The sequence below is a fragment of the Pyrgilauda ruficollis genome, unplaced genomic scaffold, assembly GCF_017590135.1.
Source record: "Pyrgilauda ruficollis isolate IOZ18807 unplaced genomic scaffold, ASM1759013v1 scaffold208, whole genome shotgun sequence".
NCBI classification, from domain to species: Eukaryota; Metazoa; Chordata; class Aves; order Passeriformes; family Passeridae; genus Pyrgilauda; species Pyrgilauda ruficollis.
Window position 1 is genome coordinate 73,958 of NW_024520096.1, and position 16,404 is coordinate 90,361.

Sequence of the window (16,404 nt, forward strand, 5' to 3'; positions counted from 1 at the left end):
TGGGGGTTTTTTTCCCCCCCCCCCCCCCCCGCCCCCCACACCACTCCGGACCGCCAGGAGGCGCCAGGCGCGGGCGGCACGCGCAGGAAGTGACGTCACGCGGCGGGCGCGCCGGGCTCTGCTCCGGTTCTGCTCCGGTTCCCCGGGACCGGCGGCGGTGAGTGAGGAGGAGCGGCCGGGGCTGAGGGGAACGGGGAGGCCTGTGAGGGTCTGTGAGAGAGCGGGGTGGACGGACAGGGCTGGGAGGGGATGAGGGGGACCCGGTGTGGGGTAATGAGGGGGAGGGGATCGGGGAGGGCTGTGAGGGGACCGGGGGTGCTGTGAGGGGACCGGGGGTGCTGTGAGGGGATCGGGGAGGGCTGTGAGGGGACCGGGGGTGCTGTGAGGGGACCGGGGGTGCTGTGAGGGGATCGGGGAGGGCTGTGAGGGGACCGGAGGGGCTGTGAGGGGACCGGAGGGGCTGTGAGGGGACCGGGGGGGGTCTCTGAGGGGACATTGGGGCAGAGGAAGGTGGGAAAGGGTGAAGGAGCTCCCATGATCTCCCTCTCCGACCTCTCCTTCCTCAGCTCACCTTCCTCCCCTGGCCTCAGGTGCGGCAGAGATGGATTCCCAGGACATCAAGGAGCTGCAGGAGGAGGTGATGGAGGAGCTGGGAATCTCCATGGAGGAGCTCCGGGAGATCATCGACAAAGAAGTGGAGAATTCCGAGTGGGTGAGGCAGCGGAAGCAGCAGCTGGAGGAGCTGGAGCAGTGCATGAGGCACAAGGAGGAGGAGGTGGCCCACGTTGACCAGCTCATTGATGATGCTGTGAGGTGTGTGGGCCTGGAATGAGCTGGAATTCCCAGCAGGGGGATGTGGGGGGCTGCTCCCTTCCCTTCAGGACAGACCCACGGCGTGGCTGCTTAATGAGGCACACTGACAACTTTCCTCCCAAGGCTTTAAACCCTTCCTGTGGACGCTTCCCTCAGCTGGCTGAGCCCTCCCTCAGCAGTCAGGGGTAGCTCCCTGTGGAATTCAAGGGGCACAGCTGGTTTCCCTCCCCCAGGGCCATGGACAAGTGCGAGACACTGGCCAAGGAGCTGTACTCCATGATGGGCCTGCAGTACCGGGAGAGCAGCTCGGAGGACGAGGCACCGGCGGCCACGGAAGTGATCGAGATCCCGGACGAGGAGGACGACGATGTCATGAGCGTGGACTCGGGCTGGAAACGCAGTTCAGTGTCCCAGCAGGGCCAGGGGAGGGCTGGGGACAAGGGAGTGCTCGTGGGGAGCATCTGCCAGACCCTGTTTGTGTCCCAAAAATGCAGTTCAGTGTCCCCAGCAGGACCAGGGGAGGGTTGGGGACAAGGGAATGCTCTTAGCTCAAGGGGAGCATCTGCCAGACCTTGTTTGTGTCCCAAAAACAATTCAGTGTCCCCAGCAGGGCCAGGGGAGGGCTGGGGACAAGGGAGTGCTTGTGGGGAGCATCTGCCAGACCTTGTTTGTGTCCCAGGAATGCAGTTCAGTTCAGTTTGTGTCCCAAAAACGCAGTTCAGTTCAGTTTGTGACCCAAAAGCACAGTTCAGTGTCCCCAGCAGGGCCATGGGAGGGTTGGGGACAAGGGAATGCCCTTACCTCATGGGGAGCATCTGCCAGGTGCTGTCTGTGTCCCAGAATTCCTGGAATCCCAGGATTCCTGGAGTCCCCAGCTGGGATTTCACTCTTTTCCCACCTGCCTCACTGTTGTCCCCATGATCCCACATGAGGAGAGGTGGCTGAGGAAAAGCCTTGTCTGGTTGGGTTTCCTGGCAGGGATTTGGGATGGGCACTTTTCCCTGTTCCCTCTGCTCTCTGTGCTTTAATCAGGATGGATTTTTTTCCACTAAAGGTTTTAAACCAGTTTTCTCTTCACCCTCAGGCAGCAGCAGTCCCAGAATCTCCAGGGATCAGAGTCTGGTGAGTGGGGAGGCCCTGCCTAGAGATGTTTCTTCATGTGGGGTTTTCCTGAGACACAACGTCGTATTAGGTGCAAAAAACCAAAAGTTTTTCTGTGTTTCCTTTCTCTTTCCTCCAGCTGAGGGAAGCAATGGCTGCCATGAGGAAATCTGCCCGGGATGTTGCAAAATTCATGGATGCTGTAAACAAGAAAACCAACTTGCAGGAAGCACAGAAAGGTGTGGGAGCTTCCAGGGGCTGTGTGCCCTTGCTTCCCAAAATGGAAAAACAATGATCTGCTTTCCCTGCTGGAAATCTCCATTCATATTTATTGATCCCAAACTGCTACTCTAATTCAGGGTGTATTGGTTCTGAATTCCTGCTTTTTTTTCCCAAGTTATTTCCATTCAGTAAGAAAGAGGCACTTGAGCTGCCTGAGAGGAAGAAAAACAGGAATTCTTCTTCCAGAACTGTGCTTCCAGCTGTGCTTTGGGTGATTTAGAACTGATTTTCTGCTGTTGTTCCTTGGTAGATGCACAGCCCCCTCAGGAACCTCCTGGCACTGCCCAGCCTGTCACTGTCCCTGCAGCCCCTAGCAATGATCTCAACACTGATGGGGACCTCAAAGTGGGCATGAGGATTTTGGGGAAAAAAAGAACCAAGACGTGGCACAAGGGGACGTTGATTGCCATCCAGCCAGTTGGTATGTGGGCTTTCCTGGGATTTTGGGTGGGAAACCTGGCTGAAAAGGTGTCAGAGCATCTGATGTCACCTGGAAAGGATTGTAGGAGCAACACACCTCCACTGCTTCACCCTCCAAATTAAATCCTGAAGGGCTTTGAAATGAATTCTGAATTAATTCTGAATAAACGATCTCAGAGTGACCCAGAGCGTTGGAATTCTGCTGTGAAATCACTTGCCTTTTGTTTATTTTCCCTTTTATTTATCTCCTGTTTGCTTTAAAACGTCTTTCCAGGTGCTGGCAAGAAATACAAAGTGAAATTTGATAACAAAGGAAAGAGTTTGCTCTCGGGCAACCACATTGCCTACGATTACCACCCGTCTGCTGAGAGGCACCACGTGGGCAGGAGGGTGGTGGCCAGGTACAAGGATGGCAATCAGATGTGGCTCTATGCTGGCATCGTGGCTGAGACCCCCAATGTCAAGAATAAAGACAGGTATTCCTTATTCCCCATGGTCATGCACCCCCATCTCTGTTTTTTTATTTTTGTTTTAGGTCAAAAAATGAAAGAGTTTGTTTGAATAACTTCCAGGTGCTGAATTGAGACTTCACCAGGAATGCCGTTCTGACTTTCTTCATCTTTCTTATCTCAGGGTGGAGCTTCCACTCTTGCTCATGGCCTTGAGTCAGGAATTAGATTTGTTAATTTATTTAAATTATCACCCAAATGTTGAGTCTGGGCTTCTTGAGGCATGAAACAGTGGGAGGAAGTAGGAGCCCTGGGAGGGAAGAGTGGCAGTGGTGGTGGCAAAGCTCTTCAGGAGGAGAAGGAGCAGGTTTGGAGCAGCTTTTTTGGGAATGAAAAAGGGCAAGGCTGCTCTGATCTATTAAAATAAAAGTTTGTGGTTTTCCTGAAGTGGTTGATAAAGGATTTTATCTCCCTGGATCTGATGTAAATTGCGCTGGATTTTATCTGATTAGTGTTTAATAACTGAAAATTAGTTGAATTTGATACTCAAAGTGCAACTTCTCCCCTGGTTGTGATGCTGATCCTTCATCCTGAAGCTTTTGTACAGCTCCAGGGCTTGGGGTCCTTACTCAGAGGCACTAAGTGTGTGCCTCATCCATCTTCCCTGCAGAAACCAGCAGCAATTAAACATTTTCTCTTCCTTTATCTCCCTTTCCTGGGGCACAGAGGGGATTTGGAGCAGAGGAAAAGCGCCTGGCTGGGAATTGTGCAGCCATGGGGAGCACAGGGAGCATTTGTAGCTCTTCATTCTATCCTCACCCAGGACTGGGCTGTCTCCAGGAGGAGCAGGAGAGGTTCTCCACTTGAATTCTGTGGTGTTAGAAGCGCTCTCTTCAGCTCCCATTCCTGATTCCCATTTGTTTTCCAGGTTCCTGATCTTCTTCGACGATGGCTACGCGTCGTACGTGAAGGAGTGGGAGCTGTACCCAGTCTGCAGGCCACGTGAGTGATCCCTGCCCCTCCTGGCCTGCTGAGCTTTTGGGAAGAGCCTGGGTCCAAAAACGGGTGTGTCCCTTGTGGTGCTGAGCCTGAAGACATCTGAAATCCTGGTTTATTGCCAGGGTGGGTTCAGGATGCCCCACCACCAACATTCCAGCCCTCGGGATCACCCCTTGATTGACCTTAGTAAAAATGCACCTGGGATATCCTAAAAAAAAAAAAATAAATTAAATGCTCTTTCTGTTTTATCCTATTTCTTTTCTTCCATGTGTCCCTTTCCAAACAGTGAAAAAAGCCTGGGAAGACATTGAGGATGTTTCCTGCCGGGATTTCATTGAGGAATACATCACTGCCTACCCCAACCGACCCATGGTGCTGCTGAAGAATGGGCAGCTGATCAAAACCGAGTGGGAAGGGACCTGGTGGAAATCCAGAGTGGAAGAAGTGGATGGAAGTCTGGTGAAAATCCTTTTCCTGGTAGGAATTTCCCTTTTCCCATTAGGATTGAATTTGAGGATGGGGATTTGATCAGTTCTGTTTTCCTTGCTAATCGTGGAAATAATTGAGGTTGGAAGAACCTCTGAGATCTTGGAGTCTGAGGCCCTGAACCATGTGTCCAAGTGCCACATCCACAGGGGTTTTGGACAATTTTGGACAATTCCAGGGACAGTAACTCCACCACTGCCTGATCAGCCTGCCAGGGCATGAACACCCTTTCCAGGAAGAAATTTTCCCTAATACCTGATTAGAGATTTCAACATAAATAATTGCATTTGACAATTTATTGTCTTTTTGACCACTGTTTGTCAATGCTCATTGTTGTCTCCTTGTGCTCTCTCTGTGTCTCACTCCAGGAAGCTCTTCCCATGGGAACTGCAGGTGTTTCCTTCTCATTCCCACAAGAGGACAGACGTTGTGAGTGGATTTACCGAGGTTCCACACGCCTCGAGCCCATGTTCAGCATGAAAACTTCAGCTTCCACCCAGGAGAAGAAGCAGAGTGGGCAAACCAGGACTCGTCCCAACGTTGGTTGGTGGCATCTTTTGGTTTTATTTAGATCCTGGGATTTAACTGGAGGGTGGTTTGGGTTTGGTGGGTTTTTTAGCAGAGTTCATGGAGATTTCAGGTTTCTAGGTTTTGGTTTTTTTAATTTGTTCTGACAGGAGATTTCAGATTTCCAGTGACTCTTAGGAGATTTAGATTTCCAGGGTTTTTGTCCTGGAAATTTAGAGATTTAGATTTCCAGGGTTTTTGTCCTCTGGCATAGGAGATTTAGATTGTCAGTGGGATTTTTCTCCTGGAATAGTGCCACAAAACCAAACTGCACTTGGGTGAAGTGACCAGAATTTTTGGGGAGTTGCTGTGCTCCGAGCTCAGTGATGTCCCACCATTAATCCTAAATCCCTCTGTTTTGCTTCCTTCCAGGAACAAGTCAGTGTTTTGGGGCCTGTATAGCCAACTTGGGACAACATTAGGGATTTTTCCTGCTGACTCTCTGTCTTCTCACCTTCCCCACCAGGTGCTGTGAGGAGCAAGGGCCCTGTGGTGCAGTACACCCAGGATTTAGCAGGAGCTGGTCCCCAGTACAAGGCTCCAGAGCCAGCTGCACGTCCTGCATCTCCTCAGCCTGCAGAGATGGAGTAAGTACCAGAGCCACCTCCAGCATCTTCCACCTCTTTGCTTCTCTCCAGCACTCAGCTCTCTCAGGCACCACCTTTTCTGTGCAGAGGAATCCTCAGGTGCAGGTGTCCTCCATGGCTTTAGCCATGATTTTGGGGGAAAACTTTTACCTAAAGCTGCTGGATGAATAACTGGGGGCGGGAGCTGAGAGCCAACAACTCCCCGAGCCAAATATTCCTCCTCAGGGCTAAAGCTTCGCACTTGCCTTTCCAAATGAGACCTTTGCTCTTTCTCTTCCCAAAACCTGAATTGCTCCCTCGTGTCACGATCCAGGCGCTGGCCCCCGGCTGCCTTGTGTCCCTCCACTTGGACTGACCTGCTCGCTGACCTCGCTGGGAATTCGGGATCAGCGGTCGGTCCCGGTGGGCACGGAGCAATCCACGGCCAAGCCGCTGCCAGGGGCCCAAGGGGGACATTCCCGGAGCTGCAGGCTGAAGGAGGCCTGGAGGAAGGAGGAACTCGGCTTGGTGATGAAGGGAGTGTGTTGGAGGACACCAGGGAACCTGGGAATGTGCTCGGGGACTTGTTAGGGGAGGGAGAGGCTCTCCCAGTTCATTTTTGCCAGCGCTGTGGATTTCCCGTCCGGATTTTCGGCCGGCTGGCCCCGTGCCAGCACGTCTTCTGCTCTGACTGTGCCCTGCTGGTGGGGCACGAGGGAGGCAGGACATGTCCCAGGTGTCAGCAGCCTGTGCAGGAGGTCAATCTTTACTCCCCACAGGCTTTCCAGGTGTAGCAGCAGCTCAAACCCCACCTGCCCCAGCTGAGGGTCTTGGGGGCTCCTCTCCAAGCAGCAGTGCAATATAACCTAATTTACCCCCAGAAACGCTCCCTCTGTGCTGGTCTGACCAGGATTTGGGAGTGGAAGCCACAAGAACATCACCTTTTCCATAATGCCAGAGAGATTCTGGATGCTGAGGGAGGTCCTGGAGTGCACAGCTGGGCCCCCACCCCTGCAGGTCCCCCATGTGCAGGGAAGAGCTGGGCTGGGACTGGGACACCCCGGGACCATGGGCAGTGTCACAACACGAAGACAACCAAGCTGGACCTGCAGCCTCATGTGTCATCACTGAATCCTTTCCCATTCAGGCCTTGCAGTGCTTTACAAGGAAGTTTTTTCCCTTTTGGGCTTGGCTTTAGGATGTGGTTTTTGTGTAGCTGCTTCCCTGCCCTTAAATCCCAACTGTGAGGGAAGGAGGCAGCCAGGCCTGGCCGTGTCCATGCTGGTCCCAGGGATTCTGTGGGGTTCAAACACTTGGATTTCAGATTATTAAAACTAAGAACAGTCTCCTCACTCTGGTGTTTTGTTTCCTCTGAGGAAAGCCTGGGTTTCTCCCCCTCTTTCAAGTTCTTCTCGGTGTTGTCACCACTTCTGGCTGGTTTAAGCCCATTTTTCCTCTTGCTCTTTTTGAGATGTGTTTGAACACCTTGCTTTCAGGCAGCTGTTGGCAGAAACCCTCATCCCTTCCTGCTCTCTTTGTCTCCTCCCTTTCTCCCCAATAACTTCAGTTTTTCCTCTTCAGCAGCTGGTTTGGTGTAGTTTTCTGTTTTATTGATGTAAATGGGTTGAAAACCTCCTGGAATGGTTTGGAAACCTGCAGTTGATTGAAAACCCCTGAAACCTGGTTTTTTTACAGCCCTTACTAGCTCTTTCATCAGGGATGTTATTACATTTCCTTGCACAATCTTATCTTGTTCTTTAGTCCTTGCAAGAGAATCCTCTGGATTTGTTCCTCCTACTCAAGCCTGGCTGAGCTTCTAGAAACTGTTTTCTGCTAACCCAGGGGTTTCTTCATGGCCTGGTTTGTCCAGCTTCCTGGGATTAAGGCCTTGGGTATCCTTGTTATTTCAAAATCATAAGTCTCTTGGAGCTGCAGCTGAATTCTGAAATTCTGAGTGGTTCTGGGATTGCTGTAGCAGAAATGGGCTGATTTTCACACTTACTAGTTAAAAAGCCACTGCTGTTACTCTCCTGGGTTTCTGAATTCCACGGGGCAGTGTTACTTTGATTCCCAGTGTTATTTTGTTTTCCCATGTTCCAAATCAACTTCTTCTTCCCTCCTGCAGGTGCTCCGACACCCAGCTGGCCCAGGGCAGAAAGCAGGTGGCCAAGAAAAGCACTTCCTTCCGTCCTGGCTCCGTGGGCTCCGGGCACTCGTCCCCATCCTCCCCTGTCCTCGGGGACACCCCAGCAGCTGGGAGGGCCCTCCCAGCCCCGCAGCACCGGTGAGCAGAGCTCTAGGTGGAACACATCCACGAGTCCTCCCATCTGGGATGGTGGGACACATGTGGGGCCTGTGTGTGCTGGTGGGTTTCTGCTGGGGATTCAGCAGCTCACGTCGTGGAGAGGTGGAGTCACTGAGGCTGGAAAAGCCTCTGGGTTCATGGAGTCCCCCCCAGCACTGCCAAGCAGCTGTGATTTCCTGGAGGGCAGTCGATTTCCTTTGGGTTTTGGGGGTCTTTTGTGGATCTGAACAATCAAGAGCACAGTCCCCAAGTGCCACATCCACTTGTGCTTTGAGCACTTACAGGGTTGGTGACTTCACCACCTTCCAATGCCTGACCCCTCGTGTCCTGCTGGTCAGTAGCTGTTCTAACCCATGTCCTGTTGCCCATCTGGCCTCGTGTCCATTCTCTCTCCACCTACACATCTCAACCCCATCTCTCCCCTCCCAATGCCTGACCCGTCATGTGCTGCTAGTCACACAGTGGCTGTTCTATGCCAGGTCCTGTTGCCCACCTGGGCTCGTGCCCATTCTCTCCCCACCTACACATCTCTTAACCCCATCTCTCTCCTCCCAGTGTCTGACCCCTCATGTCCTGCTGGTCAGTGGCTGGTGTAAGCCATGTCCTGTTGCTCACCTGGCCTTGTGTCCAGCCTCTCTCCACCTACCCATCCCTTAACCCCATCTCTCCTCTCCCAATGTCTGACCCCCCCAGATCCTGCTGGTCACACAGTGGGTGTTCTAAGCCAGGTCCTGTTGCCCACCTGGCCTCGTGCCCATTCTCTCCCCACCTACCCATCCCTTAACCCCATCTCTCCCCGCAGCGTCCCCAGCAGCGTCCCCAGCAGTGTCCCCTCCCAACCCTTCCACGGGATGATGGATCGCGTTCCCAACGAGCCTTCCTACCGCGCCCCTCTGGAGAAAACCTTCTACTTCCCCCACGTGTGCAACTACGACTGCCTGGCGCGGGTGCGGCCGGTGCGCAGCGACCAGTACCGCAGCCGCAACCCGCTGCTCATCCCGCTGCTCTACGACTTCCGCCGCATGACGGCGCGGCGCCGCGTCAACCGCAAGATGGGCTTCCACGTGCTCTACAAAACGCCCTGCGGGCTCTGCCTGCGCTCCATGCACGAGATCGAGCGCTACCTCTTCGAGACGGACTGCGACTTCTTGTTCCTGGAGATGTTCTGCCTGGATCCCTACGTGCTGGTGGATCGCAAGTTCCAGCCTTACAAGCCCTACTACTACATTGCGGACATCACCAAGGGCAAGGAGGACGTGCCCCTGTCGTGCGTCAACGAGATCGACAACACGCCGCCGCCGCAGGTGGCTTACAGCAAGGAGAGGATCCCCGGGAAAGGGGTGTACATCAACACCAGCTGGGAGTTCCTCGTGGGATGTGACTGCAAGGATGGCTGCAGGGACAAGTAGGTGACTGCTGCTGGGTGAGGGGACAACACTGGGGCTGTGTGAGGTGCCCAGGGAATGCCCCCAAGGTGGGTTTGGTCTGGGATTTGAACCCATGCGGGTTAGTTCGTTGCAGGTTTTGTGGTTTGGGTTGGGAGGGACATTAAAAATCATCCAGTTCCAACTCCTGACATGGGCAGGGACACCTTCTGCTATCCCAGGTTTTTCCAAGTCCCGTCCAGCTTGGCCTTGGACACTTCCAGGGATGAGAAACCCACAGCTTCTCTTGGAATGGAATGGAATCAAACCACTTCTCTTGCTTTGATTCCAAGTCAAACCCTTTGTGCCCATCTGTGCGTAAAGATGTGATTTATTTTCCTGTCTCCAGATTGATCTCGTGGCTTTTCCTGTGTCTCCCTGCAGATCCAGGTGTGCCTGTCACCAGCTGACCATCCAGGCCAGTGGCTGCACCCCTGGAGGACAAATCAACCCCAACTCAGGCTACCAGCACAAGCGGCTGGAGGAGTGTCTTCCAACAGGGTGAGCAGATCCCTCACAAGCACCAGCCCCAGATCCACTGAGAGGGAGTTGATCCTGGCTATCCCAGTGCCTCTGGTCTTGGTTCTTCCAGCTGTGGAATGGTTTGGGTTGGAAGGGACCTTGAGGATCATCCAGAACATGGATTCCTCCAAGCCTGGTCCTCTGGGATTTCTGTGCATAACCCCAGCACTGCCAACAGCCACGGACTTTGGGATGTTTCTTCATCCTGGAAATTCTCCTTCTCCTTTCTTCCAGTGTTTATGAGTGCAACAAGAGGTGCAAGTGCAACGTGAACATGTGCACCAACCGCCTGGTCCAGCACGGCCTCCAGGTGCGGCTGCAGCTCTTCAAGACCCAGAACAAAGGTTGGGGCATTCGCTGCCTCGACGACATCGCCAAGGGCTCCTTTGTCTGCATCTACGCAGGTGGGAGCTCACCTGGCACGTGGAAAACTCTGCTGTGGAAAGAGGGGTAGCCAGAGATGGGAATGGAGCTGGGGAAGGGGTTGGAGCACAGGGAGAAGGGTCTGGAGAGCTCCTGAGGAAGCTGGGTGGGTTCATCGTGGAGAAGAGGAGGCTCAGGTGGGATCTTTTGGCCCTCTCCAACGCCCTGGGGAGGTTTAAGTTGCACATTCAGGAAAATTTCTTCCTGGGAACAGTGGTCAGGTTGCCCAGGGAGGTGGTAGAGTCACTGTCCCTGAAACTGCTCAAAAGCACGTGGATGTGGCCCTTGGGGACATGGCTCAGTGCTGGGGGGAACAGTGGGACTCAGAAGCTCTTCCAACCTCAATGATTCCCTGATTCCAAAGTGCAGCAGAAGGGGGTGTGAAGCTCCTGCCACGCCCGTTTTGGGGATTGGAGGGTGAAAGCTGAGCTGATGAACTTGCCCAACACTGCAGAACCCTTGTGGTGGCAGTGCCAGTGTCACAAGATGTCCCCTGGGCTGTCCTTGAGGTGACCCAGCCCCAGCCCTGCTTCTTGTGCTCAGCAAACCGGCCGGGCCCGGCACAGCCCACGAGATGCAGAAGTTGTGTTGGCTCTGGAGCAGAGCCACCCACAGCCAGAGCTGCTGCCTCTCTGCTCTTCCAGCCCTTCCAAGGCTCTGCTTGAGCTGCTCTGTAGTGATTTCTGGGCTGAAAATCTTGATTTTAGCTCAACCACAAGCTTCAGGGTTTTGTTACATCAACAAACGGGGTTGTGTTGTCATTTCCCAGAATGTAAGTGGTGTCATCCCTGTTTTCTCCTCAGTGGGCTTTGGAGAGGACAAAAGAGAAAACTCACCCTTCATTTTCTACCCCCCAGGGAAAATCCTGACGGATGACTTCGCTGACAAAGAGGGGCTGGAGATGGGTGACGAGTACTTTGCCAACCTGGACCACATCGAGAGCGTGGAGAACTTCAAGGAGGGCTACGAGAGCGACGCCAAGTGCTCCTCGGACAACAGCGGCGTGGACCTCAAGGACGACGACGACGAGGAGGACAACACGGGCACGGAGGAGCTGGAGGAATCCAATGAGGACAGCTCCGACGACAACTTCTGCAAGGACGAGAACTTCGGCGCCAGCTCGGTGCCGCGCAGCTACGCCACGCGCCGGCAGACGCGCGGCCAGCGCGACCACGGCCCCTCGGAGGCGGCCTCCAAGGACTTGGGGCTCACGCGGCCCCTCGGCCACGAGGAGCCCGCCACGGCTCCCCCCTGCAAGCTGCCCGTGTCTGAGGAGATCTCCAAGAACAAAGTGGCCTCGTGGTTGAGCTCTAACAACGTGGCTGAGAGCTTCCAGGACAGTGACAGCGCCTCGTCGTTCAGGGTGGGAGAAGGGGGAGAAGGCAAGGCTGTGAAGATGGAGATCTCTGTGGAAAGGGAGAAGGGCTGTGCTTCCACGCCAGGAGATCTGAATGGAGAGGCGAAGGTGGCCAAGAAGGAGGTGAGGGAATGGGAGAGTTAAAGGCAGGGAGGTGCTCCTGCTCCAGGGGCTTTTCTACCCATGCAGCACATCCAGGGGGACTGTGGGGCTCTTGGATGTCCCTGTGCTCAGCTCCCCTGGCTTCTCTGGCTTTTCCCCTCCCAGGGAGGGAGTTTGTGGCACAAGAGGCTGCAAAAGTCACTTGATGAGAGCAGAGCTGAACATCCTCCTGCCTGGGGACCTGAGGGACACAGCTGGGGACAGCAGGGACATGGAGGTGGTCCCTGTCCACTGCCTGCTCCAGGGAGGGCACTTGGAGTCCTCCAGGGGGGGCATCTCCATGCTGGGTGTCACACTGAGTGTGGGGACAGGCAGCATCTCCCTCCTGGGCTGGCATTTTGGGGAACAATTCCATAGAAAGGCAGGAGAGTGCTCAAGAAGGGAGAGATTCCAATCATCTGTCCTTCTCCCCTCTGCAGGAACCTGAAGAATCAACCAAAATTCCTGGGTAAGATTCCTTAAATCATTTTTTCCACCTGGCCTGTGGACAGTTTCCCTGGAGATCCGGGTGTGAGCTGCTCTTGTCCCTGCAGGCTGAGCAGCCTGGGAAGGAGGTATGGCTACAACCCCTGCCCTCCCAGGCTGGAGGGGATCCGCAGGCCGCTGAGCGGGACGGTGCTGCTGCAGAGCCGCCGGCGATCCCTGGCCCCACCGCCCACCTCAGAGGTGAGTGAGACCCCCAGGCTGGAGGGGCCACCCCCAAACCCCTTCTTCAGCCTTCTTTTGGGTTGTTTTCTGCCTTTGGTTCCCAGTTGAGCTGTGATTTCCTGGAGGGCAGTCGATTTCCTTTGGGTTTTGGGGGTCTTTTGTGGATCTGAACAATCAAATAAAGAGGAGAGTGTGGGATTTGGGTGGGGTTTGGCACCTTGGTTTGCACACCTGGGACTCACTGTTTGCCAGAGCCATCTGCAGGAAGGCATCCTGGTGAACTATCCTTGTTTTTTTGGGGACTTCTCCCTTCCTTTTGAACACCTAATGCTGCAGGATCTCAAGCAGAACTCAGCAGCCCCCCAAAATCCCACCGGTGTTCCAAACACTGACCTGTGGGATGTGGTGCCCAGAGAGGGGGGGATCTCTTTCCAAAGGGTAGGAACAGAGGGGGTGGGCTGGAGGAGAGCACCATATTCCTGGGAAAAGGGAGGCTGGGATGCACTCCAGGAGCTGTTCCTGTCCCCAGAATGTGCTGATGGTGTCGAGCAGCACCGACAGCGACGAGGAGCACAGGGCAGGGCAGGCCCCGGGCACAGCCAACGACAGCGACGACATCCAGACCATTTCCTCAGGATCTGAGGAAGAGGAGGACAAGAAAAATCCATCATCTGGGTCAGGTGAGGGGGGAGACCAGGGCTGAGGGTGAGAAGTTTTGGTTGGAAAGCACCAGGAAGAGCTCTAGCTGTGTCCCACAGCTGAGCTTGGAACCTTCCCCATGCGTTTGGCAAGACAAAACTCCAAAACCTGCTCCTCAAAAGCAGATATTTTTGGGTGTTTTAAGAAAAAGCAACAGTGAGGCTTGTGGTGGGTCTGCAGGCTGGGCTGGGTTGATCTAGGATCCATCCCGGAGAAGGGCTGGATTGATTCCAAGATCCATCCCGGAGCAGGGCTGGGTTGATCTCGGAGCCATCCCGGAGCGGTGTTTGGGCTCGGAGGGGTTTGTCACCCCTGAGTGGAGCAGCGGGTGGTTCACAGCCCTGCTGGACGATCCCATCTCGCAGCAGGTCCCGTGAAGAGACAGGTGGCCGTGAAATCCACCCGAGGCTTCGCCCTGAAATCCACGCACGGCATCGCCATCAAATCCACGCCGCTGGCGGCGGCCGACAAGGGCGAGAGCGCGGGGCCCGTGCGCCGCAGCACGCGGCAGTTCTACGACGGCGAGGAGAACTGCTACATCATCGACGCCAAGCTCGAGGGCAACCTGGGCCGCTACCTCAACGTGAGTGCTACGTTTGAGTTCAGTGGTGTGATCACCCCTGGGGAATGCAGGGTTTGGTGTAAGTGATGCTCCCGTGAAGGGTGGCGTGGTTGTAATCGCGTTGGGCCAAGTTTTATTCCCGGTTTGAATCTCCCTGTTAAGCTGAGCGTTCTCTTGGCCCCTTTTCTCTCCAGGCTCTCTCTCTCCCTCCCCCTTCTTCCTCAGAAACCATGCTGCTCACGAGGTTGGAACCCCCAATAAACCCTCATTTAATTAGCACCCCTCTAATTAGTGGGGTCTCCTTGCCTGCCTGCTGCTACCAGTGCAGTTTAGGGGGCCCCTAGGGAGTCCCCTCAAACGAACTGCAAACTGCTCAATGGGGCTCTTCCTCTCCAGTCCTGCTGTGATTTCCACCAGTTTTAGACCTTCCAAGGGGCAGAGTGAGGCATGGAGCAGCCAGTTTGCCTTCTTGTTTTACTCCCAAATCTTTGAGTCGTGGTGAATCCCTGCCGTGTGTCTCTCTGCTCCTCCGGTGAATCCTCACAGGAATAATTCCTCAGGGAATTTCATCCCTTTCTCCCTGGCTGCCTCAGCCTCATCCTGGAGCAGAGGGAGAAGCAGGGAAAGAGCAGGTTTGGGAGGATGATGCACCTTCCTGAGTGAAAAAACAGCTGCTCCAGCCTGGTGGGAGCAGGAACGGCCCTGTCAGTCCTTCCAGAGCCCGTTACCTTTGTGGATCTTATGACTCAGCCCGGGCGTGCAGCCTGTTCCAGCAGGATTCCACTGGATGTGGCAGGCAAACCAGGAATGCTGCTTGTTTATAAAGGCTCTGTTCAGTGCTGGCAGCTCGGCCTCCCTGCCCAGGCAGCAGCTCAGGCTCTTCTCTGTTGCCATTACAGCACAGCTGCACCCCAAACCTCTTCGTGCAGAACGTCTTCGTGGACACCCACGACCTTCGCTTCCCCTGGGTCGCCTTCTTTGCCAGCAAGTGAGTCCTGGAGTGCTGGGAGGAGCTGGAATTCCTGGGTTTTGGTGGGAGCATGGCCAGGGCTGGGTGTTCCCTGCTCCTGGAAACCCCATTCCCTGTTTCCCATCATTCCTGTGCAGAGAAAACCTCGGTGGTAGGTGAGATCCTCTCTCTTGTGCTGGAGATTCTGGTGTGATTTCCACCAGTTTTGGACCTGAGTGAGGCATGGAGCAGCCAATTTCCCCTCTTGTTTTACTCCCCAATCTTTGAGTCGTGGTGAACCCCTGCCGTGTGCCTCTGCTCCCCCAGTGAACCCTCACAGGAACGATTCCTCAGGCAGCTTTATCCCTTTCACATGGAAGCGTGCCTTCCTTCTCTCATCCAGTTTCTCCTCACCCATCCTGTGTGGTTTTTGTCCCTCCCAGGCGGATCAGAGCTGGCACAGAGCTGACCTGGGATTACAACTACGAGGTTGGCAGCGTGGAGGGCAAGGAGCTGCTGTGCTGCTGCGGGGCCATCGACTGCCGGGGCCGGCTGCTCTGAGCCCCCCCTGCTCCCTCCCAGCAGCTCCCACCTCTCCAGAGGCCTGGTGCTCACTTTCCCTCAGTGAGGGTGAAGTTTCTTCTGCAGAAGTTCTCAGTTCTCCCGTTCAGCTGGAAAATCACAGATGGACACAGAGCAGGAAGGGGCTTGGGCTGTGCTGGGGGGTGATTCCCAGCCTGCCTGGGCTTCTCCCACATTCCAGAGGCTCCAGTTATCCCACAAGACAGCAGGCTCTCTCAAGGAATGAGCTTTTCCTGCTCTCTTCCATCTTTCCACCAAATTGAAGGCATAAACCTCCTTTTTCCAGCAGCAAGCACTTCCCCACTGTTCCTGGGAAGTGTTTCCCAGTAGGGACTAAGGCCTTGGAAGTGGGAGGGAGGGTGGTGGAAAGAGTCCCTGGAAGACTGGACCGATCAGGATTTATAGAATTCAGGCAAAAAAAAAAAAGACAAAAAGTAATTATCTGTCTTCATCTGTGAGCTGTAAAGAATCTTTCAGTTGCTAAAAAGCAATAAAAGTGTGTTTTTCTATTAAAAACAACCTACCCTGATCTCGAGACACAGCAAAGAGCCCTGAAAAAGCAGAGTTGAACTGCTGCCATCATCTTTGTTTCCGTGGAGTTTGCAGGAAAAATGCCAGGCGTGGATGGGCCCAGGCAAAGCAGTAAGGAGCTCCCACATTTTCACCTTTCCTTCACCTTTCCTCAAAACAAACACTCCTTAAACCCTTCCACTGGGGAAAATTACAGAGGAAGGGGTTAGGATTTTGTTGAGGAAGCAGATGTGGTGCCTCTCCCCATCTGCTGCCCTCCCAAAATGTCACAGAGAGCCCCGAGCTGGGGACAGCCCCAGACTGGCTCCGGGTCCCCGGGCAGGGGAGGGAGGGAGAGGCCCCAGTCCCAGCTGTGGGGTTTGGGTTTCCTTTTTGTTTGGGAGGAGGGAAGGCAGCAGGGCAGATCCAAAGGGTTTTAAAAAACACCCTGAGAACTGGATGAAAGAGGTGAGGTTTGACAAACCGGGATCAAATCTCACGTTATTGACGTGGAAAAATCCGGGAGGTGCTGGAGTCAATTCCAACCATCCCAGCCCCCCATAACCAACACAGCCCAC

At 54.4% G+C, this 16,404-nt stretch overlaps 1 protein-coding gene across 7 annotated transcripts; it reads left to right on the forward strand.

Moving 5' to 3' along the window:
- Positions 1–46: 46 nt before the first annotated feature.
- On the forward strand, positions 47–15,832 carry SETDB1 (SET domain bifurcated histone lysine methyltransferase 1). 7 transcript variants are annotated; one of them, XM_041467379.1, is made up of 22 exons: positions 47–157; positions 567–813; positions 1,047–1,213; positions 1,898–1,935; positions 2,054–2,153; positions 2,447–2,617; positions 2,891–3,092; positions 3,994–4,067; positions 4,351–4,541; positions 4,919–5,093; positions 5,584–5,704; positions 7,809–7,967; positions 8,791–9,393; positions 9,797–9,913; positions 10,169–10,338; positions 11,215–11,837; positions 12,296–12,324; positions 12,410–12,542; positions 13,054–13,204; positions 13,589–13,806; positions 14,685–14,773; positions 15,178–15,832. In XM_041467379.1, the coding sequence occupies exons 2-22, from the start codon at positions 602–604 to the stop codon at positions 15,293–15,295; spliced, it is 3,861 nt and encodes a 1,286-aa protein (XP_041323313.1). In that variant the 5' UTR covers positions 47–157; positions 567–601; the 3' UTR covers positions 15,296–15,832. The 7 variants fall into 7 exon arrangements, with proteins under 7 accessions (XP_041323313.1, XP_041323315.1, XP_041323318.1 ...); XM_041467381.1 differs by having other exon boundaries at positions 13,592–13,806; XM_041467384.1 differs by having other exon boundaries at positions 8,803–9,393.
- Positions 15,833–16,404: the final 572 nt, after the last annotated feature.

Coding starts and splice junctions, on each gene's coding strand:
- SETDB1 (XM_041467379.1), top strand. CDS start 602: ATGGATTCCCAGGACATCAAGGAGCTGCAGGAGGAGGTGATGGAGGAG. Junction 814..1,046: donor CTCATTGATGATGCTGTGAG/GTGTGTGGGCCT, acceptor TCCCTCCCCCAG/GGCCATGGACAAGTGCGAGA. Junction 12,543..13,053: donor CCCCACCGCCCACCTCAGAG/GTGAGTGAGACC, acceptor TCCTGTCCCCAG/AATGTGCTGATGGTGTCGAG.